Source organism: Numenius arquata, chromosome 8 (assembly GCF_964106895.1).
Source record: "Numenius arquata chromosome 8, bNumArq3.hap1.1, whole genome shotgun sequence".
Taxonomy (NCBI): Eukaryota; Metazoa; Chordata; class Aves; order Charadriiformes; family Scolopacidae; genus Numenius; species Numenius arquata.
Window position 1 is genome coordinate 40,820,660 of NC_133583.1, and position 26,730 is coordinate 40,847,389.

General features: G+C 35.1%; 1 protein-coding gene across 1 annotated transcript in view; it reads left to right on the plus strand.

The window, feature by feature from the left end:
• The window catches only part of CDC14A (cell division cycle 14A), a 63,301-nt gene that overhangs the window by 24,512 nt on the left and 12,059 nt on the right, over nt 1-26,730 (plus strand). Inside the window, 8 exon segments of the mRNA XM_074151552.1 lie at nt 1,624-1,703; nt 10,507-10,573; nt 12,737-12,799; nt 16,075-16,162; nt 18,827-19,057; nt 21,368-21,506; nt 24,249-24,405; nt 26,091-26,206. Coding sequence (XP_074007653.1) covers nt 1,624-1,703; nt 10,507-10,573; nt 12,737-12,799; nt 16,075-16,162; nt 18,827-19,057; nt 21,368-21,506; nt 24,249-24,405; nt 26,091-26,206 — 941 coding nt within the window.

Here is a 26,730-nt window from a genome sequence, read left to right on the forward strand (position 1 = left end):
ATAACATAGAATAAATAGAATTTAATACAGAAATTGCGGTCTGTTTTGGTGTTAGGTTTCAGGAAACCTTTGCTTTTGGAGGCTAAGGAGGGGACAATATGGAAGTTCAGGCAAATACAGGCACGTTAATTTTGAGAAACAATGTAGTGTTTCTCAACATTAGATGTTTTGAGATGTAATTTGGGACCCTGCTAAACGAAACAGCAATGTTGACACTGCCTCAGTATTGAGATTTAACGTCTGAAGACAAGTGGGGTTTGTTCCTCTTCTTGGATACTGATTGTACTGATCAATGCTATCAGTGTGACCATGATGAGTGGAGCAGCAACATTAGAGGCTGAGACTGAAATACAGCTCTTGTGTCAAGGAATTTATCTTTTGAAGGCAAATCAGTTTGTGTAGAGGGTTTTGGTCCAAAATTAGACCAGTTGTTCAAAATGATGAAATAGGTGATAGTTGAAAAACGGAGATGATTCTGGACCCTCTATCATTGCATCACACAAAGAGTTTTTCATACTGTTTTACTTGTCTTTTTTTTTTGTTTTATCTTTTCTTTTGTGCCTGCCTTGTCCATGCTTGAGGAAGAAATGCAAGAAAATCTACGTACCACGTTGACTTCTTACAGAATACTAAGAATCCCATTAACTTGAGATATGACTCCAGATAAATTGACCATGACTTACCTACATTCTAATGTGTTCAAGATCAAAAGTTGAATAAAGCTTTTAGATCAGGAATTAGACAATGTCTTGGTTAAGAAAATAATTATTAGAATACTTTATATCCAACAGTTAAATGTGTGTAGAGCTAAAAAGTAGCCTGGTAGGTGCTGGTTGTAAGGTGAGTTGGAAGGAAATGGCTAGGAAAATTGTGTGGCTTCATTTACAAAACATGTTTGTGCACGTGGAATATACCACTGCAAACTAGATGAAATCTTTTTTTGTAAATAAGGCACTTGCTTAATATGTATTCTGAGTTAAATTTATTTTAGGACCAGTTTTACTGTACAGATAGGAAAAGAAATGCAACAAGATGTGGCTGCATTCTAATTTCTTTCTTAAGTAAGCTGAGCTGATAGTGTTCAGTGACAGCAGAACGAGCCTTGGTTTAGGGTGTTACATTAACTATATGTTGGTCTCATAGTAACAGGTTCATCTTGTTGAATTGGATATTTTTGTTAATTAGTAGTTTGATATTGATAATTAGGAGTCAAAAAATATTTGTCTTGGAAAATCTTCCATTGAGCTGTGGTGGAGAAATGTTTCCCTTGTCAACTGCAGTGACAATATTTTGACTGATCTGAAGCTGGACAGAGAACTCCTAGCATAGAGCCCGTTACTCATTTTAGTATGATGTTGATTCTGTCTTAAAGTCTCTCCGTTGCAGCAATATGTGATTTTTAATTTTTTTTTAAAGGGGGGAATGACAAAAAATTGATTTCTGAATCTTTTACTCTGTGTAGATATGTATTTTCTGACCTATAAATGTCATAGGAGTTGGTCATAAAGGAGCACAGTGTACATTTTTAAGAGTTTAGTGGGTTGGGGGAAGCGTACATGTGGTTAATGACTTCTCAGACTCAAGGCTTATTGTTTTTTTTCCTCTTCCTCTCACCCCCTTTAGGTAATATACTTGAAGAAAACACCAGAAGAAGCTTACAGAACACTTATGTCTGGATCTAATCCACCATATCTTCCATTTAGGTATGTGAACATGAGAAATGGGCTTAACTTTTGTGTTTTGGAGTTTACTAAATATAAATTTTTCAGATTGCCTTCCCAGAAGAAGGTTTAATGTCTGATAGAGCTGTTGTATCAAAGTAACTGATCTCCAGAAAGAATATTTTTTTTTTTTTTTTTTTTTTTTTTTTTTTTTTTTACTGCTAGTGGAATTACTTGCTCTGTGTTGGAATAATAAAGCCATTTCAATTGATTTAAGTTTTAAGTAACACTCCCAGTCATGCAAACTGTCAAGCTTAGAAAATACCTCTTAGCATGTTTGTGATTTAGGAATTAAAACTTTTCTTTATGATGCTTTACTATTTGGAAGCAATTAAAATCTTTTAAATTACCTAGTACCTAACTGGCTAGGTTGAATGAAGGGGTTTTATGCTGTTATATTTTCTCTATTTTACAGAACAAGTACTAATGTTCCAGTTATTAGATTATTTTGCCTTTCTGTTTTCAATGAATCATAGTTAGTTTCTCTCAGTCTGTCTTTATTTATCCGTACTAAGGCCATACTAAGACTTGCATCTGAGGAGGTTTAGCTGTCATGTCTGTCTAATAGACTTCCAAATTTTTTTTATGGTGTGGACCATGAAATGCCCTTGGCCTTTGTGAATGAAAATACCTTGCAGTATTCTTATGCAAACGCTGGCAGTGAAAGGCAACTTTAAGAAGGTCAATGTCCTCTTTTTTAGGGGAGTCAGTGTTTTACAAGTAGTGTTCACTGTCAGCTGATGCATTTGTAAATGTAGATCTACCTTGTCTATATCAAATTCATCTGATTCTACAGTCACTCACCGAAGGCAGATCAGATTGTCTCTCCTCTTACAGCTTGTACAGGAGCCAGTTACAGTATAAACTTTGGGAAGGTAGATTTGTATGTGAAGACCAGTTTGACTTGGAAATCTTAAGCTCTCGAACACAAAAGGTGTCAAATTATAGATATCAAATTATAGAGTTTATACATTCACCCGGTCATCAGTAGCTCTCCAAAGACCAAGAATTTTACTGAGCTGTTGATATCCATATTTTCTTCAGCTAATTATAAAAGATACATGGTACAATGCATAAAAAAAAAAATCTGTTACTTTAAACACGTCAGTGTTCTTTAACATTTCCAAATTCTATATAAAATCAAGGCATGATGATCTAAGTTAAACAGAGTAATGTATAGTTTTGTCCACTTTTTAGATTCTTAGTTTCCTGGTCTTCTCCCAGTTTGAAATAATTACAACAGTCATTGCTATTTACAAAAGGTTGGAAAATTGCTGCAAGAAGTTCTTTGAAGCAAACTCTATTTTTCTGAGCACAAAAACGATGTGAATACATTCTTCTGTCTCCTTATCATTTTGGGGAAGAAACAAGTAAAATATTTCCCTGCAATATTTTCCTTCCTTCTGGGGATTACTATGTAGCATTTTAGTGGAGTCTAAAAAAAAACTGATTCTCCCTTTCATATCACATTCTCAGTGGTCCAACTTTGGCAGGAGTACTTATTAGATATAAGAGCTTTTAATACTTAAGTGACTTAAATTTTTCAGAATCTTAAGCTTAGTTTATTTAAAACTTGGTTAAAAAGCAAAACTCTCTTAGTAGTGGAGGATGTATGTTACCTGAGAATAGCTGTATCTTGTTCACCAATTAAAGAAAATTACTGTTTGGAATTATAGTAAATTGTTATGTCTTTAGGTTCCTTTCTTCCACACCAAAGTAAAGATAGAAAAAGGTAGAAAAGAGGTTCTGACGAAGCAAAGAACCTTAGTTGTCAGATCCCAAAACTGTAAGACAGAAAACTTGGAATAGTGTGTTTGCAGAGCAGCCTCATATAACCCTGTTTCCTTAAACTAAAGGCTACAGTCCTTTGCCTTGCAATTAGTTCCTTAAAATAATGATGATGATAGTAGTAGTAGTAATAATAAAAAGTGCTATTTCTGCTTAGCTGGTACCACAGTAACAAATTTAATGACATTAAACTTAAAATGAAATTGTTTCATTATTTAAAGCCAATCCTTGTGAGTTCGAATTCATAAAATTGTATTCAAAAATAGAATAGTTAGCTACTCTGGGATCAGCAAAGGAGGGGTCAAAAAATACAAGAAACAGCAAGATTTTCTAAAGATAGTTTTATATTATGTACAAAGAGCATTTCACGTTTCCCAGGGGAGAGAATGCAAACTGAAAATATTGAAGATGATAATGGCCAGCAAAGGCACTACTCAGTTTTTGCAGTCTGGGTTGTCATAATAATTACAAAAGTATAATTACTTCATTCTGTTCGTCAACTTCAAGAGAAGAGGAAGATACATGTATAGACTAGGCAGCCTTCTGAAATGTAACTCCTCTGCAGTCTTTGTCCATGTGTTTCAAGTGCTGGGTTCCTGGGGGATAAATGATTGGATGAAACTAAAGCTTTTTCGGGAGATTGTGGGGGGTTTTTTTGTGATGGGTTTTCTGTGGTGTGGTTGGGTTTTGGTGTGGTTTTGGTTGGTTGTTTTTTTGGTTTTTTTTAATTCAAAGCTTTAGCTATTTTAGAGGATGGGAGGGAGGTAATCTTCTTGAGCAGAGCCTTGCTGTTTCTAGGAGGAATATAGTGTTATGAGATTTTGCTAGAATTAAACAACTTGATTTCTTGAGTGTTCTTTCTTATATGGCATGGGGCTGGAAAGCGCTTAAGTTTCTTTTGGAGCTGCTTTGGACTGTGTTGGGTCTTGGCACTGAATTAGAGCCTAAGCAGATCCTGTTACCTGCAGTATAGTTTGTCCTGCTGGGAAAAAAGGCTGTGTAATCTAACTGTATGGGAGACAAAGAGGAGCGAGGAAATAAACTGAAGGATCCTGACAAGGATCCTTCAGTTTATTTTATCCTGACAAGGATCCTGGAGGATCCAGGTTAGGTAAGAAATGAGGAGGCTCAGAGAGAGGGCGTATTTGGGAATTGAATTCATAGGACAAGGCTGGAATAGATACGTAAGGAGCTTAAGAATTACTGTGGCTGAGAGAAGGGCAAGTAGGATCTGATGAAGGCCCACAGTGGGACAATCTAGATTAGCTGGGAATGAGGAAGAAATAATTTATTCCTCCTTCCCTGGTTTTCCAAGGCCTTTGAGATTTTTTTCACCCTGTCTATTCTAAGACATTGGAGACATCTCTGGTACAAAATATATCGTGATACAGAGGCTCAAGGAAATGAACCTGTGCTGGAAGCAGTAGCACTGCCTTAGGTAGTATACCTGCTTAGCATTGAGATATACTGTGAAGAAACAAGCTGGTGCTATGAAAAGGTTTGCACTCCTTCCACATCTTTAATGTCTTGAAAAGGACTAAAATGACTCTTACGTACAATGAAAAACATAACCCAAATGTCTTACCTCCTGCCTCCTATTCTAAGGTCTAGGAAGGAAATAATTTGATACAATAATCATTGGTATTCAGTACTTAATTGACTTGAATTTATTCTTGGACCCTGAAACTTAGATATCCTATAACTTCTGTAGTATATTGAAGTGCAAGAGTTTATCAGTGAATGACGGTCAGTTAAGTGTTACAGCTAGACTATTTAATAAGTTTGTTAATTTGATATCTGAATTACCTTTTATTTAGAAAAAAAACACCAGACAACTTGCAATAGGTAGAAGCTGCAGGGTTGTCATATTCTTTATGGAGTATTGAGATATGTTTACAAGAAGTGATTGCTGGGAAACAGATCTACTTTCATCTAGCTCAGTGACCTCAAAAAACCTTAATCGGCTTAGATCTTCAGCTGGTATTTCATTTAAAGACAGCTTCAGCAAATATTGTTCAGGGGTGGAAGGAAACCAGAATAACCATCTTACAAGATCTATGATAAAATCAAAACATTTTTCATGTAAAATCTAAAGACAAAGCAGGAGGATAGGACACTACTGTCTTTGAGACACTTTCATCTTATTTTGGGCTGATTCACTGTCACTTGGTGATGCTCTAGTCTCTTGAAGATCTTGTACTGTATCTTTTCACTTTCATTTAAGAAAATGGTGCTAACAACATTTTTAAGTCATCATAAATACCAGTTTCCTATTGTGAAACTAAGACTTAGATTTTTACCTCAAACTACTCTGTATTGACTTTAATATAAAGAGAAAAAAAAATCAATATTATTGTGTTCAATTTCTAGATATGACATGAATTTCAGAGCTAGATTTTAGTTTGTAGCTTTTGGGTTTTCTTTCTTTATTGTCAAGTGCTGGGGAAACAAACTGTTTTGCTACTGACAGTGTTTAAAGGTTTGGTGAAAGGGAAAGCATTATGCAGTATTGAGGTCAGCTGCAATAACTGTGAAATTGGGCGTGGGATTTGCAGCTCTGTAATGCTGGCTCAGATTCCGTACTGTATGAAGTATGATACATCTGTATCACATAGAAATATTCACATTTTTCTCATTTTGAAAGCAAATACAGTACTATCAGGTTATAGTTCATAAAACACTGTTTGAAAGTCAAGGTGGTTATGCATTTCACCATAAAAGACTGGAAGAATACTGTAATGAAATGTGATCAGTAACAGAAATCAGACCACCGACACTGTAAAACTGTGCAGGAGATGCCTGTATGTACTCTGTTTGGTTATTCTGGCATGAAGTGAGGTCTTCCTTTCCCTTCTATGCTTTTTTAAACACAGAATTCTGAGTTGAGAAAAAAGGGATAACACTTGAAATCCAAATAGGTTGGTTCCCACCAGTGAAAACACCTAAATATTTTTGTATATTCATAAGTAGTCCCACTAAGTTAAAAATTACTGTCTTAAACTTAAGCACGTGCATTAGTTTTCTGTAGAATAGGCTGCTGACTGTGTACAATGTACAAAGAAGAATAAATTTAAATCGGAATAATGTCCGGAATTAATTTTAATTTAATCTAAAATTGTTTCATCAAGGATAATAAAGGTGTATTTTCTTTACAGTGCTCTTCCTCATAACTATTAGTGCCTGCGTTTGCTTTTACTGTGGTACGAAGTGTGGCCCATTCAAAATCTATTGCTTTTTATGCAAGCTAAAGTTAGTATTATTAATTATTGCTGTAAAACTTGGAAATAGGTCTGTCATTGGTAGAAGGAAAATGTGTGCTGGTGGATCTAGTGCTATATAATTGACTTCTCAAGTCAATGTGGTATTAGAATAGCTGTATTTCTAACAGGATTTTTGTAAATGTTAGTACTAGGTCTGACAGTATCCAATATTTTTATCCATGGTCTGGAAATTTATACATCAGTAGGAAGGAAGATGGGTTGACACAGAACTCTGAAATTGAACTAGCTGTTTTGCATTGGTTCTTAATTATTTAGTTTTTTCCAGTAAATGTAGTAATTCAGGAGGATTCAGAAAATTAGAGCAAATTTGTTTAAAAAATATTTACAAAGCTGCTTAATGATTTGACATGACTTCTGACTGATTTCTCTGGGCTAGAAAAAGAACTTGATAACTCAGCCTCAGCCTGGAGGAAGTCCTGTAGGTGACTGGAAGGGAGATTTGTTTTGGTTTTGCTTTTAACAAAGAAAGAATCAAAATAATTAGTGACTTAAAACAACTTATCCAACTCCCTCTAAACAAAAATATATTTTACTTGAGTAGTTTATTTAAAACATTCAGGAAGTCAGGTCACGATAAACTCTTAATCTTTGACTTTTGAGTATTTCAAGGCCTTTCTAGACATGTAGTTGGCAGTAAGATTGGCATTAAGCATCTGTCCTCTCTAATACTTCTGTAAAATGCTCTCTGGCTAAACTCTAAAGGAATACTAACGCTTCTCTGGAATAATATGAAATCATCTATTTGATAGGAAAATTGAATATAAAAAATGTCCCTTCCTAAATACACTGCAAATTTGCTTCATAAATAAACTAGGTTTTTATATTGATTTAATATTTGAAACAGCTTTGTCAAGGGCATTTTGTTGCTGTGTGTTCTGAAACTGGTAACTTGGGTTTCATCTCCTAGTACTGAGTCCACAAGCACTTGTCTTACCTGTACTTCAGAGATCTCTACTGTACCAACGGATCCAGCATGCAGAGCCCTCATGGATTATACACAAAACTTCTGCCAGATGAATTTCTTTGTTTTTACACCTAAAATTTAATCCCTGTGGATACCTTGACTAAAAAATTCTGGAGCATAACAGTAAATTTTCAGAAAGAAATTTGCATCTGGAATTTATTCTAATTGGGTGGTTTTACTTCTGGAAACTAGAAAAGAAAATATTTATAGTCCTGGATTTACTCTGAAAAGGATTGGGAGTGCTAAAATAAAAATGGCTGTGGCTTTAAGGAAAAAAAAAAAGTGCACAGATTTTGTTCTATTTCCTTGTTTTCCAAATTACAATAGAGGGGACTTTTATGATTCGCTTGTGTTTTTTTACCAGACGATACTTGAGGGGCAGAGGGAGAAAAAGAGAGAGATTATGGCAAGGCCTGATATAATACGCTCAGTTTTTGCCATGGTTCATCAAACATCATTCTTTCCCTTCAAGCATTAGCTAATATTAAGGTACCAATTCCAGGTGTTATTTCGCTACCGTGCTGTACTGTCGTTCGTATCTAGTGTTTGTTTATTGCTTCATTACATGATCACGTTCTGACACAAAAGATAGATGGGGGTGTGAGTTTTTCAGATGGTAACTTGGTGTGTTGCATTTCTTTTATAAAACATTAGAATACTGCTATTCTTTGAGTTTCTGGGAATTTGGGATTATGTTTAAACAGCTTTCTATTTGTTCATTCCAAAACTTTGCCCAATTTTCCTGGCTTCCAGTCTTTCTATTATTTCACTGTGCGTGGATGGCAAGTCTCAGCAGAGCTGTTTTCTCCAGTCAGAGTACACCTACTTTAATGGTTAGGTGCACAGCAACAGGAATGAGGCATTTGAGGCAGAGATGATGTAGGCAATAGATGTTAGCTGTCAGCATCCCTGTGCACTCCACCAGCGATGGCTGTCTGTGGGAACTGCAGCTAAGAACACTGTACACCTGGAATTGTGATAGGCTTATCTTGCGCATCTAGGTCAAGTTCAGTGTCCTCCCTCTCTCTCTTTCCTCTCCCTTCTCCCTCTTGCTCTCATAGCGCTTCTTACTAATGGATTAGAGATTATGTGCCTTTTTTCCCAGTATTGTTTTTATGTTATGCATTATCAGATGCCCTATCAGTTAAAGAAGTAGCTGTATACATATAGGTAAAATATAAAAAATATTTTGTTATAGCAAAATAACATGGAATATAGAACGTCTGCTACAATCTTATCTTCCATTCATATTTCTCTAAATACTTAGTTTTGTGGTTTGCGTTGTTTTAGGTTTTGTTGTTTCCATCAGCCCCTTCAGGAAACTGCTGCAGCTTTTAAAGATTTTCTGCTATATATTTGCTCCCGTTGGGGCCTTCAGATTTTTTTGCTCGGAAGACCTTTTTGTTTGCTAAAATGCTTTTGTGCTAAAATCATCTGTTATCCAACTTTCCCCTGTCAAAACTGTATTGCCTGTAAAGTTTATATTTCACAGCTTTGATATGTTCTGCTTATCTAATGTAATGAAAATACTTTATGGCTTTTAATTTTGAAAAACTTTCTTGTTGGATTTGGGTATTGAAGGTTTGTTACTGCTTTAAAGCTCCCATTCTAAAATATTGTGACTAAGTATTTTTTAATAATCTAATAACTCGAAAGCTTTTCTACAGTAGCCTTCCTGTAAAATGACACTACCAAAATTTTAGCTTTTCATTTTCTTAAATACATTTTCTACGAACACTGCTTGCTCAAAACTGCTATACTTACTCTGCTCCTAAAGAACGGGTGAGAATATTCTACTCGTAAAGTACTTGGGATTGAAGGAACATATCAATATAACAAATTTCCATCTACTTATAGCAGGTAGACTATCAAAAAAGGAAAGTTTTCAATAAAAGATTGAAATTTTGAATCGATTAAAGATTAATTTTAGCTGAAAGCTAAAATTTTGCTATTCTATTAAATTGCAGTTCTTAGCATTCCAGATAAGATAGGTTAGAGCAAAACCATAGGAGGTCTCTTTAATGAGTAATTAGGAAATTTGCCCAGGCAGAATTTTGTTAAAATTCAAACTGGTCTGAAGCAGACTTTGAAAAATATTTTTTCTTTTTTTCCACAATACATTTGTTGCTGTTATTTTTGGTTGTGTTATTTATTTTCATGTTGGTGTCTCTTATACTATTATATTTTGCCTTGGGGTTTCCTGTAATCTTTTAAAGAGAAATTGTTATTTTCATAGTGGCAGAACTAACATCAAGTAGTTTCAAATTTAATTATATCTGGGTATTTTTTAATCACATCTGTAACCAGGCATCAAAATGATAGCCTGTAAATGAAATCCACACTAGAAGTCTATTTGCCTTTCCTTGTTAGACGGTGTAACTCAATTAAGACTTGAATAATGGTTAAAGCAAGTTTTGCTTTATTTGCTAGTATCCTTACACAATTGAGAGAGGATGCAAAGCTTCCTGTTCCAGGACAGCATAAATAATTTTGTAAAGGGCATGTTATTAGATGATGTAAAATACACAATTAAAATAATTTGCAGTATCTAACTGCATTTACAGTTTGCTACATCTTTGATAGGGGAGAGCTTTAGCTTGAACAAGCTTCTAAAAAGATGTCGTCTTTGATCTTTAACTGATATTTCTCAGAGGGGATTGAATTACTTGAATATATTCTGTTGTGTCCTGCCTTTCCCCAAGTTCTTATAGTTATTCTGTGTGTATTAAATTCATTTGCATTAAATCTATAGGGATGCTTCATTTGGGAACTGCACGTACAATCTTACGATCTTGGACTGTTTACAGGGAATAAATAAGGTAATAACAATTTTCCTTAGCAAAACAGATTTAAATTGACTTTTAAGATGTGAAGTAAAATACTGTGAAAATACACTAGAAAATCTGGTTTCAAAGCAAAACGTGTGAATGAGTAGTACCCTGTCATGAAGCCTAAGGTGCTGAGGGCTGTGTTTGAGTAGTGACAATGGCAGAAGGTTGCACTTCTGCCTGGCTGGCCTGGCCTGTGACAGCTTTTTGAACTTCACCTTAGGAATCGGAAGGTGCAAATGCACCAGGCCTGGCTGGGAGTGGTTCTTAACAGTGGACGGCAGTGCACTAGAGCTGCTAATAGATCATTTATAACCACTGGTAAAAGGGAATAACATAGGTTGATAAAGCCAAGTGAGACAGACGCCTAGTTATTCTGAGCAGTGTTTGCATGTACTTGACCCCATCTTTCCCCCAAAACACTTGGTTCAGCGTTTGACACTAGTCTTTTCAGAATTGTTTAAAAAGAATGAAAACTAATGTATCTCACTACTGTTTTGATGTGTCACTTTTAACAGTCCTGGTCCTGGGGAATATTAAGCTCCAATATTGCTTTTTAAAAAATGTTACATTGCATCTTAATTGGCAACTTTGTGTTATATAGTGTATACTTCATACTGTAAGCAAAGATTAAGTTTTCTTCATTGTATCTTGATGAATGCAGCAAGCTATATGAACAGTTCTGTACAGGCACTTTATAGACTATTTGTAATTTTTGAAAGTATGGCAAAACAAATGTTTCTTAAAAATTGAAAAAAAGAACAAGCTTAATATTTTTAGTTCTGTGGGGGTGGGAAAGGAGCTGTCAGTTAACTGCAAGACTCTAATTTGTGTGGCATTCTACGCATCCTGAAGCTCTGTGAAGCAGTCAGTGCAGTCACTGTAATTTATCTGCAACAAACACGTCAAAAGGACTTTGAGAACCAGTTTTTCCTCCTTTGTTCCCATAAAATTTATTACTGGATTTTTCTGTTCACCTGCAGAGGTAAAAATACTTTGTACAGAAAACGTATGCTTTAATCTAAAGTAAAATCTTAGTCTTCCTGGGTAAATCTGGTGTTTGTGTGCCCATATATATCATATACATGTAATTTGAGGGGGTCCTACAAATTCTGGAGCGCAGCCAGCCAGCCATGTTTAAATGAAATACAGTTTTCAAAATCAGCTGTTCAGACAAACCTCTCTGTATCTTAGGTTTCATGACAGATCCAATCATTGAGCCTGTGTTGTCTGTAACAAAGCTATTTTTGTTTTGTCTTAAAAAAGGTGCTCTATATGTAGCAAATAATGGCAGACTGATTATTGTTTTTTAAGTCATAGATCTGTGGTGTGTTTTTTATCACACCTTAATCCCAGAATGTGGTGTAATATCTGTACTTCTCAGAATGCAGTAGATTCAGTATGAATGTATGCTGCAAAACTGTCTTCTACTTATTCCTCGAAGAAATTTGGGCTATGAATTCCTTATTAATAGAATTGTTTTTCATATGGTATTATACACAAATCTTTAGTACAAAATTGACATATTTTATTATAGCACAGTAATCAAATATAAAACTTTACTTCTTTGTCCTGTAATAAATACTGGTTAATGTAGTCCAGTGAACTTCATTCTATCAGTGGACTGTGTATTAACAACAAATAAAAAATACAAGTTATGCACAGTACTGTATTCTCTATATGCCATTTTCCCTGAGTATTATGGAGATAAAATCATATCAGATTGTATCATATTAAGTGTAGAAAATCAATAAACTCTTAATATTCTGTATTTTATGTCCAACTGCATGAAATAATTGAATGACTGTATGACAAAAAGGGAATTGCTTTGTAGTTTGTCATCTGCCTTACAGAAGAAAAAAATATACATAGTGGGGTGGGGAGAATCAGTTTTATGATTTAAGTGATATGCAACAACCTTATGTCCCATCGTAATGTCTTTGAATGGGAAATAATGAGCCCGACATGCTTTAGTGACATTGTTGGAGTTTTTGTTGTCTGTCTTGTTAACCTGTGCAAAATGTAATGTTGTCTTAACATAGAAGCTTCAATAAGCTAAAAGCACATTTAGTGATTTAGTTTAAATTCTCAAAAACAGTGTTATGAGATTAAATATCCTATTTCAGAATAAACTGACACCTTGTTGCCTTTTAGGCCTTGCAGCATGGATTTTTTGACTTTAAGACATTTGATGTGGATGAATATGAACACTATGAGGTTTGTACATTTAATAATGAGTTGAATGTGTTTGGTTTACCTAAAATAAGTTAGAGTATACAGTATCCCATGACTTAAAACATATTGGAAACACATTTTGATTCAAGTAAAACCCAGTGTTCATATGTAAGATATGTACATCCAGACTTGTGTACCATATGTGAAAAACATGCAGGATGAATATCCTTGCAATTTCAGTGCATCACATAAAAAGTCTACTGTTTTCTCGTAGCCTTTCTGACTTCTGCGACCTCTTTCGTGCTTTCCCAGCCTCCCCCCAGGACATGATCCAAGGTCTCTCAGCTGACTCGCACAATCTGTGTTTTCTTTCAGCTCTTGTTGAGCTGCTTCTTGAGATGCTATTAGTCCCAAATACATGATAAATGTTTATAGCCACATAGGTCAAGCACATTTGGGGCTTTTTAGTAAGGATTCATTACATGGGGATTCCAGTAATGAAAATATGTCCAAAATACTTCCCTAATGAAAGCCTACAGTTGTTGTTCATTGTTCTCACAGCCTTCTTACAACTTAAGAATAGAAGATAGTCTGAATGGCTCTAGATGCTTCTAGGACTTTGTTCTGCAACATACACACCTTTATGTGCTAGTAGTAGACAGTTCAAGCTGTATTGCTGCCAAGAACCTGTGAAATATATCTGTGCTGCACCTGTCAACTGGGCTGCATACAGAGGAAATCGCAGGCACAGAAAGTTAATATCCATTTGGTCCAGAAGAGTTGCATGATCTTTGTCTACCATTTCCCACACTCAAAGGAAGGGAAAGGGCTTTTACTGAAGTCAGTGACAACCATGTAGTTGTACTGGACCTTGTCCTTGGAAATCCCTGAAGTTCCTGCAGTTGCATTAGTTAAGGAGAAAATTATATAAACCAGAGGTGTACTAAACATTTGAATATATATTAAACTCTCTTCTTAGAGTTGTGTTACTTTATTGAAGCCAGTAGTCTTCCCCCCGGCCCCTCTATTGCAATTTTCAGAAAACTTGGAAATAATGAGAATAAATTTGCATAGTCTGAAAATGTCCATTTTAAAATTTATTATCTTAAGTTGAATATTTCTGATTATCAAACAAGTTTTAGGGATAATTGCTTTTCTTAAATCTCTGTAACATTTGATAAATAGCTGTTCTACAAGCAAGAAGCTATGGGTTACAGTACATATCTGAAACACATACAGCTATAGGAAATGCTTCACAAATGTTCAAGGAAGAGGACGAAGCCAGGGAAAGAGTAAACAGTGGAAAAACTTCATCTACAACACAAATCTATACAGTAGATGTTGGCTGCAATAGGCACATTATAACATATAGCTATTCACAAAAGTTAAAAGCATTTATATAAGGATTTCTGTATGCCATTATGTTCCATAATGATTAGATTGAGAAACTGGTATAGCCTTTGCTGAATTACCGAAATTAAATGAACAGTAACTAAAATTTAAAGTATGACATTTCTTTTTTTTTTTTACTTTATGTATAAAAGTAAAATGTTTGCTCTAAAAAAAAAAAGATGGTTGGGAATTCTTAGGAATCTGTATATATAACAGGCATTAATCTGCCTGAAAAAAGTATTAAAATAATTGTCTAAAGCTATCCCATTATCTTGTTTAATGCTTAACATTATTTTAGTTGTGAAAAGTACGTATGTGTGAATGATGTGTAAAGTATGCTGCCCACTGTCTGAGTTTTGAGTTTAAGAAGCAAGAACTTGGAATCATCTTTGATTTTTTTTTTTGTCCATTTTTTGGTATGTCTTCTATTATTTTATGCGTGGTCAGCTTTGTATGTTTCAATATGTCCTGTGGTATATTTCTAAAACTTTAAATGTTCCAAGTTTTTGCTATGTTAGGTCTTCAAATGTGCAGTTATGTGGAAAAAAGTTGCATAAGACTTAAAGGGGGCAGGCTAAAGGAAATTCTATTTCACATTAATAGTTCTTTCATCTTCCTACATTATCAAGGCAGCTAATTCCCCTTTTGTTGGACTAGATGTAAAATACTCAAGTTCTCTTTTTTTAAAAATAATGTTGTTTGCCTGTAATGTTGAGTATATACACACACATGCCTATATATCTGTAGTTCAGATTGGTTAAAATTTAAATTATTCACATTAACGCATGTAACTATAAAGAACTACATAATTCACAAATAACTGGTAATACAAATATAAAAATACTTTTATTGAACAGGACTTCTTCTTTAAAGGGGGTAGAGGTACTACAATGTTGAGTGCAGTCTGTCAAAGAAATCGGGGCTGGGGGAGGGCAAGGGGTGCTGACCTGACAGCAAGATTGCTTTGCTAGTCCTTATGCAACCTTATTAACTTACGGAGTTTTCACTGTGTGAGGACATTTGGAGCAAGCCTAATGGCCTTAGCTAAGCAGTTGGTGAATTGATTACAGTAACATCTATTATCAGAATCTTTCACTCATTAGGATGTTTTTATTTGCTGAGAGCTAAAAACACAAGCTTAATAATGCAGTTGAACTGAGTGCCATGTCCTTAAAAGTCATGCTGAGAATAACTGCATTGCCAAGTGAAGAATGAGCACTCTTCAATTAAAAAAAAAAAAAAAAAAAAGGCAGTTTTGAACTTTAGCTGTGTATTTCCAAAGAGGCTTCCAGTTTTGGCACTGACAAAATTTGCAGAGCCTTTTGGAAGTTTTCATTTAAAAGTGAGCAAGAAATGCAAAATGTCAGTTTGAAAGTTGCTTTTTTTTTTTTTTTAAATGTATTTGACTTATACTTTGCTTCTGTGATTACTGGCTTATCAGAGTTTATGCCAATATGTAAATTTCGGTTTCTACAGGGAAAGGATAATTGGTTTTGAAGGCTAATTGGTTTTTAATTTGTTTTCTGTGAATTGCAGTTTTTAGCTGGTGCCTTACAGGGAAGTGTTTTTCCGTATTCTTTGATTAAAATATACAAGGACGTTGATGTTTGTCAGTGTTGTTATATGTAGATATCTTAAAACACTGAGCCCTCTAAGGCACAAATATCTGAGAAATAGGATCCTTCTGCTTGTATTGGAAAACTTAAGCAAAATTTTTTGCATTTCATTTTATTAAGAGATTTCTGAGAAGCAGTTTATGGTTAGTTAGTTAGTCTCACATAGGTAAGGTAGCTAACTACATTTGAAGTGTTTCATTTTAATGCAGCAAGAACATAGTAAAAAGTAAAATAAAATCTTGAGTAATTTTTTAACTTTATATGTGCAGTCTTAAAATGCTTTTCTCTTTCTCTTGTGAAATTTTATAGCGAGTGGAAAACGGTGACTTCAACTGGATTATTCCAGGAAAATTTTTGGCATTTAGTGGACCACATCCAAAAAGCAAACTTGAAAATGGTATGGTGTATATTTTAATGCTATTCTATGATCTTACTTTTTTCCAGCATGTTAAACAGTCATGGCAGATGAGCAGAAGATAATAGAGGTTTATAGATTAATTTTCATCTTCAGAAATAACCATACAGTTAACACTTTATATGCGATCATGGAACTTAATTCCAAAGGTTTTGGAATTCTTCTTTGCTAGAAGAATTCTAATTCTTCTAACAGTCAGTGACTTCCAGTGACAAAGTGCCTGAAAAACTCAGGTCCCTTACTTTTCTCCTGGAACCTGACACTGGATATACTAAGTATACAGAATTGAAGGTGAGTTGCATAAAGCAAAGGAGACTGTTTTAAGAGTTTTGTAACAAAGGCCAGGAAAGACTTTAAAAATAAGCTTGCTTTTACTCCTGAAGATTCTTGGAATAATGGGAAGAACCTATGTGATTCTAATGGGATAAAAAAAAAAAAAGAGAAACTTGACTGAAAGAGGGAAAGTAGAGATTACATCCAGCTAAGAGGAAAATCAGTCATTTAAAAACTGCAATCAGATTTTTGCTGATTTTCACCTTATTCTTTGTGCCATGTCATCTTTGTTTATGTAAGCATGGGTTTTGTGTTTTGTTTTTTGGGGTTTTTTCACTTCTGCTGACTCATGTTTCGTTTATGACTGGAATGCGGCTAATTGCATAGTGTCCACTGAAGACTTAAACAAAATCCAGGGAGAAAATAATTAGGTTTGTTTGCATTTCTTCCCCAATCCCTGTTACAGTCCCTTCTTGCAGAATTTTTTCAAAAATTATTGAAATTGTTCCATGGAATTTGGAAAACTTGTGTTCTATTTTCAACATGTATGTAACTGAAAATTACTAAATTAACACTAACGCTTAAAATCCAGTTACGAGGCTACGAATAAGACTCACATAGTTGAGTGTAAGTATACATTACAAAGCTACATTTTTCTCATTATGTTATGACTCTAATTGCATTTACTAATGCATATACAACTTGTGGAAATGACCTGTGTTTTATAAGGAAGCTTTTGGGCTTTATTGGAACAGGAATACAAATTCTGGAGATAAACCAGTGAATTTGGTTAATGACAGACCTTCTGATTTTTGTGGTAGCTACGTTGTTCCTGTGTTTTGTTTATAAGACTTAATTGTTAATGGAAAAGAATAAACTACATCTTAGGTACATACATCCTACAGGACATGTGTGCGTGTGCACACACTCCCTCACCTTCTCATCAACAGGGAACATCTACCTGGTGAAAGTGTCCTAAACGGTTGTGACCCTCCCTCCCTGCTCCCTCCTGGTCTTTATCTAGAGGATCCTTTTGTCTCGGCTGAATCAAGGCACTAAAGTTTTTTACTTCACAGTGGAGCAAGAATACTTCTGGTACTCCAGTTTATACATTGACTGTTCCTCTTGTTCATAGTATAGACCACCAATCTATTTTCCTCATAAACACAGTATTTCCTCTTAAAGCATAGAGTCATAGAATCGTCTAGGTTGGAAGGCACCTTTAAGATCATCTAGTCCAACCATCAGCCTAAAAAACCATCACTAAACCATGTCACTAACCACTATGTCTTTTAAATACCTCCAGGGCTCGTGCCTCAACCACTTCCCTGGGCGGCCCATTCCAATGCTTAATAACCCTTTCAGTGTAAAAATTTTTCCTAATATCCAGTGCGAACCTCCCCTGGTGCAACCTGAGGCCATTTCCTCTTGTCCATCACCTGTGACTTGGGAGAAGAGACTGACACCCCCCCCCCCCCCCTACAACCTCCTTTCAGGTAGTTGTAGAGAGCGATAAAGTCTCCCCTCAGCCTCCTTTTCTCTAGGCTGAACAACCCCAGCTCCCTCAGCCTCTCCTCATAAGACTTGTTCTCCAGACCCCTCACCAGCTTCGTTGCCCTTCTCTGGATCCGCTCCAGCACCTCCAATGTCTTTTTTGTGGTAAGGGGCCCAAAACTGGACATAGTACTCGAGGTGTGGCCTCACCAGTGCCGAGTACAGGGGGACAATCACCTCCCGAGTCCTACTTGTCACGCTGTTCCTGATACAGGCCAGGATGCTGCTGGCCTTCTTGGCCACCTGGGCACACTGCTGGCTCATGTTCAGCCGACAGTCGACACACACCCCCAGGTCCTTTTCTGCCAGGCAGCTCTCCAGCCACTCTTCCCCAAGCCTGTAGCACTGCATGGGGTTGTTGAGACCCAAGCGCAGGACCCGGCGCTTGGCCTTGTTGGACCTGATACAATTGGCCTTGGCCCATCGATCCAGCCTGTCCAGAACAATAAGCATGTTCTTATTCTTTTATCTGCAGCTTGACTGTAGATAAACAGCTGTTCTGAAATGCCAAATTCATATATGTGTGTAGCTTTATGTATAAAACCCTACGTAGAGAGGAATGGGCTAAACAGGAGACAGTACAGCATTTCATATATACTGTGCTCTGTTTCTTTTTTTCTGATCCATTTTTTAATTATAGTGGTCTTCATGAGCATTTTTGTGGACAGTTCTTTTGTATCACTTAACATGTTTATTCTGAATAAAATATTAAAGCATTTTGAGTATTGGCATGTTTGACTTTGGCTGCAATTTTTATTAGTAGGACTTTGAACTTCATATATGACATTAAATGATTGTTGCTTTATGTTTTTTTTATAGGTTATCCTCTTCACGCACCTGAAGCCTACTTTCCCTATTTCAAGAAACATAATGTCACATCAATCATAAGACTAAACAAAAAAATTTATGAGGCAAAACGCTTTACTGATGCTGGTTTTGAGCATTATGACCTGTTCTTCGTAGATGGAAGCACACCAAGCGACAGTATTGTTCAGAGGTTCCTGAACATCTGTGAAAACGCTGATGGTGCTATTGCTGTACATTGCAAAGGTATGTGCACTTAAAAATTTATTTCTCAGACTGGAGTTCAAAATAAGTATAAATCCATAAAAGTTATTCCAGAAATAAAGCATTTAAAAAAAATAGCACTTTCTGGTTGTGAAAGTAATACTGTTTTATGATACTTGACTAAATATATGACAAATATTTGTTTTCATGTGCATATTAAGTTCTTTCATCCTACACTACTACTTACAGTAACTGACAATCTGTTGTTCATTGTTCTGTTTTTTCTTAATATCACTTGAAGGCATGAATTTTAGTTGCTGGAGATTTCTCTTTTGCACTATGCTTTCACAGCATTATGGTAATTGGCTAGGAAATGCAAAAGACTGAAAGGTTTTCTTTGTGCTTTTGGACTGTTCTATATTTTTTTGTGGAGCATGACTTCCACATTTCAAGTTAATGTGAGTTACTGTGATGCCAGCATTTCAAACCAGCCTATTTCAGCAAATCAGCCAGAAAATACACAAAACATGCTTAGTCTAGAATGATTAACAAAGATTTTGAAGGGTATGGCTTGATTTATGTTTAGGGTTGTGTAAGGACATTGTGGAGACGAATGCCTTGCTGATCTGCAACAAGAATAGTGCTATTCATTCATAATTTTTCCATGAACAATAAACATGCATATCAAAGATAAGTTTATTTGCTAACAAGTTGTTACTGTGGCTAGAACCCAGAAATTCTGGCAATAATAAGCTGGACATCTGCTAATCAACTAAATGAGCGTATAAATTATTGATTAGCAGGAGTAGATCGTTATTCTTCAGGCTTAGTTACTAAAGGAATGCAATATACTTTTCTAGTGACTCATCTGACCATTTAACAAGCAAACCAATAATCTCGTTTTTAGGTTTTTTACACCCTTCTAAATAAGCCTATACAAAGTTAAATCAGTTGTTAACTCAGAGTTAATGTACTATCTGTAGTTTTCTTGTACTCTTATTACAGAAGTAGTCCAAGCACAGCTTCCACACTAGAAATTGCTTGTCCCAGAGGTTATTGAATGGTTTAATGTAAAGGGTTGCTATGGAAAGTTTGTACATTAGCAGGAACTTAGAGAAAAGAACTGAAGTCTTGGTGATACATGCAGCTGGTAGATGTTACCTGCAATTTTCAGGGACCATTTTCTTATTCAGATGTATGTTTAGTATAGCATGGCTCTTGGTTATCTATTTGCATGTTGCATTCCTTTTGCATTAAAAAAAAACCCCAAAACCAAGCCTAAAACTCTCTCTCTAACAATACTTCCCCTTTTTAAATGATGCTTTAGAGCTAGTCTTCCAGCATACAGTTATGGAATCTCACTATTTGTGAACTTTTACCTTCATCCTTTTACCTGAATCACCGTAACTTTCCAAAAAGTCACAGCATAATTTAGTTATTGGTTAAATGTTAAGAGCTTGTAATTGTGAACAGAGTTGTCAGCAAGGATATATGGCTGCTTAGAGAGTTTCACTTTAGAGAGCTGTTGGTGCATAAACAATAGCTGGCCACCACGAGACTGTAAATTGCAAATATTGTATTTGTGTGAAAATAAGGTTTAAGTGGAGAGACTTTATTAGTAGATAAGAAACAGATTAATTCTTCCTCTATAGTCAGAGGTATGTCTGATAGTAGATGTTATTTTTTCTGTCTCTCTATTGTCCCCTTAAAACCAGGATTAGTTTGTGATTTGGGGGGCAATGGGTTAAATTATTTTAAGCTATTGACACATAAAATTATATGCTGATCAACATTCATTGTTGTTTATACAGATAGCAGTGAAAAGTTTTATAGGTTTGTTTCACAGTTAAACTGATTCAAAAAGAAAAAGCCACTGGCTGATAAGACACATGCTGCTGTGGTGTGCACATGTATTTGCATGCATTTGAACCCTGATTTTTAAGTATATGTATTGGCCTCTCAAAAGTACTTTGATTTTGTTTCGTACTTGTTTCATAAATATGAAGTTTGTATCCAGTTTGGTCATGGCTCTCTTCTGAAATATCAGCCTTTTTTTAAAAAAAAAAAGTTTGAAGTGGAATTGTTCAAGTGGCAAGACTGATCACTGTTGCATGCATTCTTAAGCGCTGTTAACTTTTAATAAGTATGATATATTTGTTATATATATACATTTGCTGCTTATATCTACAGAATTGAAATCCAGTTATATGATAAACGGGATACTGAATCAGAAAGTCTTTCTTTAATAGGTCGTGGATAAGATTGCAAAGAAGTCTTCTCATATCCCATACTTTGATAATTATGAAATGCTCATGACTTCCTATGTGAATGTTGGTATTTTTGTTTCTGTAGCTGGCCTGGGGAGAACAGGAACGTTAATTGCCTGTTACATAATGAAACACTACAAGTTCACACATGCTGAAGCCATTGCTTGGATAAGAATATGTCGACCAGGCTCTATTATAGGACCCCAGCAACACTTCTTGGAAGAGTATGTATACCTTCTTTGCTACTAAGAATCAACTGCTTCTCTACATCCTTATCCATCTTGCGCTATTTATAGGATCTACTTTCTGTCTACTGACATCATATGTTACTGCCTGTTGCAATATATTTAAGGTTAGTTAATTTGGAATTGAAATCAAACCTCGTAGCAATCGTCTTCCCTGGAGTGCTGTGCATTTTGTCACCTTAAGGGGCAGATGATCTCAAGATTCCGCTGCATATTTGTGTTCTGGGGGATTTAGGAATTAGACCAACGTGTTGGAAGTGTAAAGTCCAGATGTGAACAAAAGATTAAATCAGCAGTAAGGATTTATTAAAATATTAACATAGCAAGGATAGACTTTTATATATGGTCTATGATGACACTTAAAATGAATCTTAAAGTAGTATAATTCATATGTTATTTTCTTTCTTGTAACTAAAGATTAACTAAGTACATGGTGGACAGCTTATGATCTCTGTCAGATTCCTAGCATAATGTATGAAGTGTTTCTGATTTGGAGCTAATAGTCATTAGCAGAGCAAATGCATGGGTTTAATACAGCTCCTTTGTAAAACTGACTGTGTACTTTGGGTTGAGAACATTTGATGTACAGATAATTTGAATGGATGATTGAAGCTTTGATCCTCACTGGAAATGAATGACAAAATTGCACTGGCTTCAGTGATGTAGACATTAAGTTTAATTTCATAGTGGTATCTACATTGTGCATTTACTGTTATAGTGGTTTTGCTGATATTTTTGAGTTGATACCATGATGATATTTAGTTGGAGGCATTTTCACTGTTATAAGAAAAAAACATTTTGAGAAAATCCACCACAAATTTATCTCTTTTTGGCAAAAAAGAGAATGCAACAGCTCTGCTAGATACTGTGTAAATACAGTAAAACATGCACTGACCTTGCATCTTAAAATCCATAGGTTATCGGAGAGAAAGAAGGAATGTTACTGTAATTCATAAGAGAGCATGATTGAGGATTCCTATTTATTTCCCAGTACAACTGAATGGACACTGCTTTATTTAAGACGTGCCCGCCATTATTCAAAACACTGTGAATCATAAACCACAAGTGCTCAGTGAAGGCAGATTAAACTTCTCCACACCATGCTGATGCTTGGATGATGCACTCTTAAAAATAACTTCCACGATAGAGCAAAATTAAGAGAGAAAGGAAGCAGGTAGTGTGATTAGTAAGTGCTGTTTACTTGAAAGATAGGAAAAACGGAGCCCATGTCTCTTCTGCAGTGGCATATAAGTATTTGGTTTGATTTTATAGGTAGGCAGAGATCCTTTGGATTTTTTTCATTCATAGCTAAGAGTGGTAGTATTGTTCAATAAGAATCTTCTGTTTTCCTAATGGCAATAGATGCTTGTTTTGACAATCGGACAAAATTCAAGCAATGTCACCAGTAGTGTCAAAATGGGATTGAGAAAGAAGTAGCTAAGATCAATTGCATCATTCTAATATAAAATATGTTGCCCTCAGGGCTGCAAAGTTGCATCTGACAAAAAGCATCTTGCAGCTTTGATCTCCCAACCTTCATAGATGTCAGAGCTTCATCTTTTATATTCTTTGAAGTTTAATAAGGGAGGTTTGAATATTTTTTTTTTCTAGAGACCCTCCCACCTGAGTATGTATCAAATCAGTTTGTTACTGTGAATGCAATTAATCTTGAAAGATTTCAAAGCAATTTAAATTCAAGGTATTTCCTAGGCTACTTCTGATAGGTGGAATAAGTGGCACTCCCTCTCTGCCCGGTCCCTCGTTCTCTTGATGTTTTTTTGGGACATAGTGAAGTTTTTCTTGCAGTGCTTACCTTTCCCATTTTTCATTGAGCAAGTTTAGACGGTTGGCTCAGACTAATTGTCTTTTAAGCTTTGCCGTAATATTTTCCTTTCAAACAAATAAAAGTTTCCAGTGAAAGTATATTCTGATTTAATTCCTCATTCTTTTTTTTTTAATCTGTTCAGTATAGGAATTAATTTTATTACAGTAATATGTAATAGGATCTCAGTTCTTGGTTGGAACTAGCGTGACAGGTACCTACCTAGCAAACTTCGTTATCAAGGATTAATGTAGTCTCATCAACAAAAGCCTGCCTAGCCCATGTGTATTGTAGCAATTAAATTATTTTTTTTTTACCATGTCTGAAGGATTTAATCTTGCATTTTCTGAAAATTGATACTACAGTCCTGTTCAACTTTACATGACTATGACCATTTCCAATGTGCAGGTCAGCTGTATTTTTAGTGCACAATAGCTGTATACACAAAACTCATGCTAATAAGAAGTTAGAAAGTGCTTTATCGTCATCTGTTCTACACATTATTTTATTTATTATCTACAGCATTATTTTATATGAATTTTTAAGTTGTGTTTTAAAAGCCTTTGAAATACCATTGCAAATTTCTGTTTAGTTAATATATTTTCCCAGTAGGATTTTGTAAAATGAAGTTTTAATACCTGTAGTATTTCTGTGGTGGCTACAGACTTGTTCGGTGATTCTGTGTTTTTTTGTTGTTCTTTTTAACCATTGAAACTGATGGGGTTTTTTGGTTGGGTTTTTTTTTTTTTTTGGTGATAGACATTCAAATTTATTTTTCTAGATGAAGATGTACAAAAGATTCAAATGTTGGTAATTTGTAAGAGTGGCATGTTTTCATATTGTTTTTTATGTGTATGCAAATTTGTTGATATGAACTGATTTGGTTTTGTATCCTGAAGGAAGCAAGCAATGTTATGGCTGGAGGGAGATCTCACCCGACCAAAGCAGAAACAAGGAGTAGTTGATGGAAACATTAACAGAGTTCTTTGTGGGTTGAATGACATTTCAATCAGTGACAGTTTGAATAAAGTACAAGACTTGGATCAATACAGAGAGGTGAGAGTTTGCAGGAAAATTTTCAAACAAGCAGAGATGGAGCTGACCTTTTAATAACTAGCTATAGATAATTCTTAGGGTATTTTTTTAGCCTTGTATTGGTACTAAATTGCTTTTTCACAACTAAACTTTTTTTGTACGTCATAATTAGAACAAATCTTCACTTTTTAAAACAAGAAAAAAAAGCTTAAGTTATATTAGAACTGTTATAGGGTCATTTTGCAAACTTCAAAATGTTTGCATTATTTCAAGCCATTCTTTCAGGGTTTTCAGTTGTTTATTGGAGAACGGAGGAAAAGAAATCAGTTTTCCTCCTGGAAATGTATTTAATCCAAGCTTCTAGCTAATAATGCGTGAGTGTATAGGTGTCCATCCCTTTATCACAGTGTTAATGGGTTACTGATGTCACGTGGACGTTTACAGTAAGGACCTTACAATTGTTTATTGGAAGCCTAGGCATAAAGTGTAAGCTAAAGTGACCATACTTCTGCTTCAGGGTTACTAAAAATCTTAAATTGTAGTTTCCTACAGTATCTGTGAGAAACAGTTTAGAGGAACTATGCATTTGGTTAGTCCTGTCTTAGTTTTGTAATTTTATCAGCATTGAGGCTGAATGATAGGTAACAATGGCCTAGCATATAATCTTCAATCTAGATAATCTAGATAAATCTGATAAAATATTTATATTTTCCTATAATTGGTGCAACACTTGGACGCTCGCATCATTTGATTAACTTCTGTTGTGTTACTACTTCTGTCAATCTTTCATCTTTATTAATGGCAGAAACTATTATTCTGTTTTATGCAGAGTAGTGAGGTCACTTAGACACAGTAGGAACTGCAGTAATACAAACAAATACTTGATCTGAGGTCAAATGAAGCATAATTGGTGTAAGTTTTTTCATTTGGCAATTTAAAAAATATTTGCAATGTCGTCTTGATTTCTGTAACTTTCATATATCTGATACTTAAGATACCATCTCTACTTCATACTTGGGTCTCAGAAAAGTCTATTTTAAGATCAGTCAGAAATTACAAATAGGCATTTAAACAATGTTGGCATACACTTTTAGTATTTCTTAGAGTTTATAATATTCTCTAAAGCTAGAAGGAGGAGGATAAAACTGAAATCTGTTCATCCTATATTCCTTATTAAGTTCTCATAGGAAAATTTTTTTCAAAACTGTGTTTTTCAAGAGGTCATGAGAACTTTTTATTTAAAAAAAAATTTTAGTAATTTAGGAAAGTTGATGTTTAGCTCCTCTTGCAAGACACACAACTGTATCTAAATTTCTTCCTCATCTCGTGCGTATCACACAATTGTGTGTTACTGCTTCCCTTCCACATTGATGATAACTTTAAAAATAGTTATAGAGGAAGGAGTTGAAGTTTAAGTTCTGTAAAAACAGATGACTGAAGTAAATAAATACTGGTGTTAAACCCAAGCATCCTGAACTGGCTTTGAGGTCAGATTCTGCAAAAAGCTTCTGTGAATGTGTGTTTGTACAGTGACGCATTTAATTTACTGGAACTATGCAAAGACAGAGTAGTGCCCCATATATGCAGAAGACTGTAGATTAGCCTTTTAATTGTAATCCTTGCGAATGAGATGTTCGATACTTTGAAACTACGCTACTCCTAAGGATTTGATACATTTCCTCGCTTGCATACTTTGTGTTTCCCAGAATGATTTTGAAGCCGAAGCAGGTGTGGAAACTCAGAATGGCATGACACAGGGAGATAAGCTTAATGCCTTAAAAAGTCGGAGACGGCTATGTTCTGCTACAACTGGAGCTCTAAGGTAATTAATTAATTATACAGTAATTTGCAGTTTGAAATTCAGTCTGTGCTATCAGATCTTTATGGCAAGTATGTGACCTTGTTTAAGGCAGTAGAACCAGTTGTACCACCTTCTGTGGTGGAAATGTCTCTAAGAATATGTCTTTTAGTTGCAGATTTGGTTTATTAATTTCATCATCTTTTTTTTTTTTCCTGTGTCTCCCTGTTTAGGATGACTTTTGATTATGTAGCAGTAAAAGACAAAGTAAAAAAATATTTCAAGACCCTCAATTTTGTATCTGTCTAGCACTTTAAAACTTATATTCAATCAACTTAGTTATTTTTCTATAATTATTTTTCTGCACTCCTTATATAAATTTTGAATTTTTCAGAACCAGTAAAAATGTGAAGTTTGAAATTAAACCTGAAGTACCCCTCTGTTGTTTAACTGTAAATTAAAATATCATTAAAATACGTAAATTAAAATATGTCAATAATTCTTAATTGTTGTTAGTCTTGTGCTTTAAAGCCAGTATGAGACATGCA